The following is a 3,485-nucleotide window of genomic DNA, read 5'->3' on the forward strand; positions in this document are numbered from 1 at the left end:
CACTTCACTTTCTCTTTCGTGATGTTTCTTAGAATGTGATTGTTTTCCACCACACCTAGCACCTGTGGGATCGTATTAATCAAACTTCTTTTGATAACCTGATTTCCTGCATTATTATCCTTAATGTAAGCCTTGCTAAAATATTCCACTGCATGTCTTCCCAACTGCTCCTGGTCCTTATAAACCCTTCCCCCTTCTTCTTCCAACTTGCTGATTGTGTTTCTTCTTTTCTGATTGGAGGCTGACCTGTGAAAAAAAATAGTATTTTTGTCTCCCCTAGTTAACAATTAGACCCTTGATCTTTGTTTCCAAAAAATTTCCTCCCTCAAAATAATATCCTTCCATTTTTTTCTATATTCCTCTTCTTCCTAAGTTGCACTTTCTAGGTTATTTCCTTAACCAATCTCCCCGTGGAGCTTTTAAAGTTTTTCCTCCTCTTCTCCTTTGATTTTAAACAAGTCTCCAAAGGAACTCTTAGCCCAACCCTTAATGTTTCTTCTTATATTATCAAGCTTTTGGGTCAGTTTATACATTGCTGTGCCATCTAACCTTATATTCCACCATTCTTGAACTCTATCTTTGAATTTTGGGTGAGATTGCCACATTATTTCATACTTGAAAGGTTTTGGTCCACCTTTCAAACCATCCTCCCATTGAAAGATTAAAGGGGAATGATCTGAAGCAGTTCTAGTAAGGTTCTCCAGAAGGGAATTGCCTAATCGATTTCAGTTCCCTGTCGCCATCATCCTATCCAACCTAACCTGGATAAGATCACTCCCTTTTCTATTATTGGTCAAAGTAAAAGGGTTCCCTCTCAATTCCACATTAATAAAATCCATTCTACTCATAAATTCATTAAGATACCTGCAAATTTTCAGGGCAATCCCTGTTTCCTCCTAATTTCTCCGAGTGATAAAGGGGGTATTAAAATCTCCCATACAAATTAATTGTTTATCTTTCATTTTTTCTAGTATCCTTACCAGCTTGTCATATGTTTCCTTTCTCCCTACCTTACTATTAGAAGCATAGATATTAATAAGCCCCCAATGTTGAATACTAGTTTGGAATTTTGTTATTATGAAATTTCTATCCTTCCATACTTTAACCCCGGTCATAGAGCACAGGTTCCACATGGTAGCAATGCCCTCCGAGTCTCCATCAGCATCTATATGCATGTAAGCAGCTCCCGATCAAACTTGACTAGCAATTTTATCAAAATTAGCACTAGACATTTTAGTTTCTTGTATTAACACACAATCTACCTTTTCCTAAAATATGCACTTTTTTAGAGCATATTGCTTCTGGGGATTATTTAACCCCCTTAGATTCCAAAAGAGGAATTTCATTTCCCCCTTAGATTCCAAGAGAGGAATTTCATTTCTTACCTCTAGCTATAGTCTCCAGTGTAAGTTGCTTACCACTGGCCACATCACTTGCTGCTTCTTTAGTCCTGGTTGATCTGCTAGTCGGTCTTCTAGCTGTCCCACATGCCCCTACATCTGGTTCCGCCCCCCTTCTCTTCCTTTTCTGAACCTCCCACTCTTCATTATCTCCCTTTTGTGGTGAAGTGGGACTTAGTTCCTTTTCAGCCTTTTCAATACTTGCCATTACTTTAGTTGTTATCTCTGCTGGACAGGCATTTATCATCCTTATTGGGGTACATACCATCTCCTGGGAAGCCATTAGTTCTTGAAGGCCCTCTCCTCCCTGTTTTAATGGAGAGCTAGGAAGAGGGTGGTGAACCACTATTTCGCCTTCCTCCATCATTTCTCCTTCCTTAAGTTGCCCCATGGGTGAACTCAATAGTTCCTACAACTCACGTCGAAAGGGGTATTCCTCCATTTTCTTCTAATCCTCAAAAGCTTCCCCCTCCCTAGGTTCAGTATGCTTCCTTGGTCCTTTGCCTGGGGTGGTCTGCACCAGGTTATCCTCCATATTTTGTGTGTTAGGAGTCTGCTCCTCCAATCTTGGGGCTTCTGAGGGTTCCCCCATGACTTCCATTACAATGCTTGGGGAACCTTCCTTTTGTTTATCCTTCTACACTTGGGCCTTACAGTCGACTATAATGTGTCCAAATTGACCACACTTCTGACAGAATAGGCCCTTATTCTCATATTCAATGGGTTGAACTTTCACTCCACATTTGGTTTTGAGTGTGACCATAGTCGAGAGGGCTCGATTCAATGCCACATTCACATAGAATTTGGCATATACTAGTCGTGATTTTTGCATAGTCACCTTGTCCACAGTAACAAAGTGACCAAAAGAACTCCCCACCCACCTTAGGATCTTCTCATCCCAAAATTCAAGGGGTAGTCCAGGTAACCTTACCCAGACTAGAGCTAGCTTATTTAGCTCTGCACTAGCATCGGAGCCTGGGTGCCACCTTATTAAGGCAAGACAATGCTTTCCATAATACCAAGTTCTCGATAGTATGAGATTGATATCCTCCTCCAACGTGAATTTAAAACACAAAAGGCCACTTGGCATTGCTGAAACACCCACACTACCCCTAATTTTCCATTTCTGACTCACCCACTTACAAACCATCTTGATTGTGGGTCTGAAGGCAATGAATCTGCCCACAACACAAAATTTAAGACTAGAGGTAATGCTGTCCACCAAAGTATCGAGAAGGGAGATCACTGGCCCATCTATGCCATGGGCAATCTTGGGTTCCTCTGTTAAAACATTAGCCACTATAGAACCCACTAGTCCAGGTAACATTACCTCTCAGGGTCCCATCTGTCAACTTCTGACCACCTTCCAGTGGACAACCAACAGATCCTCCATAACCCAAGACAATAGTGTCAGAAATTTTTTTCCCATCCTCACCCATGGACCCACCTCCATCTGTCGTGTCCTCCAAATCCCTGTGCAACGCTAGCACTATTTGTAGATCAGGGCAGGGTGGAGGATCCAGAGGCCTAGGGCCCGCCATGACCAAATTCAAAATTTGAAAATGAGCAATAACGGGTTGCAGAGCGGTAATGGGTTTAGTTGCAAAGTTTTCTTCTTTAATTTATCTTCATGTTACTTTATTGAAAATTGTAGTTATATATTAAATTTAATTACACGAGTCACTCAAATGCATTAAAGTTGCAGTTTTTATCACTTGTTGCATATGATAAACATGCAAATAATCTTTTAAAGCCCACTTCCAATAAAAATTGAAGTTTTAAATGCATAACGATAGGCTTTTATATGCAATATCACATTTTTATGTCATTTAACATGTCCAAGTGGTGTTTTTATGTGCTTTCGCATATTTAAATCTTATTATTATGAATCTATGGTGACTTAACTTCTTTATAAGTGGGGAATTTGAACCCAATAACACATGTTATTGCATTCCAAAAGTCAACTAGCATGCATTTTAACTCAATTTATAACTTAAATGCACAATGGTGGGGAATTTAAACCCAATAACATGTGTATTTGAAAAGCATGTGATATTGCATCTCAAAAACCTGTCTATACTTCTC

General features: G+C 39.9%; 1 protein-coding gene across 1 annotated transcript; it reads right to left on the reverse strand.

The window, feature by feature from the left end:
* Nucleotides 1-2,037: 2,037 nt before the first annotated feature.
* LOC149558410 (uncharacterized) lies at nt 2,038-2,941 on the reverse strand. Its single transcript, XM_089830823.1, has 2 exons — nt 2,731-2,941; nt 2,038-2,681 (listed from the first exon to the last, which is right to left on the reverse strand). The coding sequence occupies exons 1-2, from the start codon at nt 2,939-2,941 to the stop codon at nt 2,038-2,040; spliced, it is 855 nt and encodes a 284-aa protein (XP_089686949.1).
* Between the last annotated feature and the right edge of the window lie 544 nt (nt 2,942-3,485).

Source organism: Cupressus sempervirens, chromosome 5 (assembly GCF_028749045.1).
Source record: "Cupressus sempervirens isolate cs-2001-9-10 chromosome 5, ASM2874904v1, whole genome shotgun sequence".
NCBI lineage: Eukaryota > Viridiplantae > Streptophyta > Pinopsida > Cupressales > Cupressaceae > Cupressus > Cupressus sempervirens.

Excerpts from the sequence above, each read along its gene's own strand:
- LOC149558410 (XM_089830823.1), bottom strand. The coding sequence starts at position 2,941 with ATGGCGGGCCCTAGGCCTCTGGATCCTCCACCCTGCCCTGATCTACAA. Across the intron at positions 2,682-2,730 it reads GACAGATGGGACCCTGAGAG|AGGAACCCAAGATTGCCCAT; the intron begins GTAATGTTACCT and ends ATGTTTTAACAG.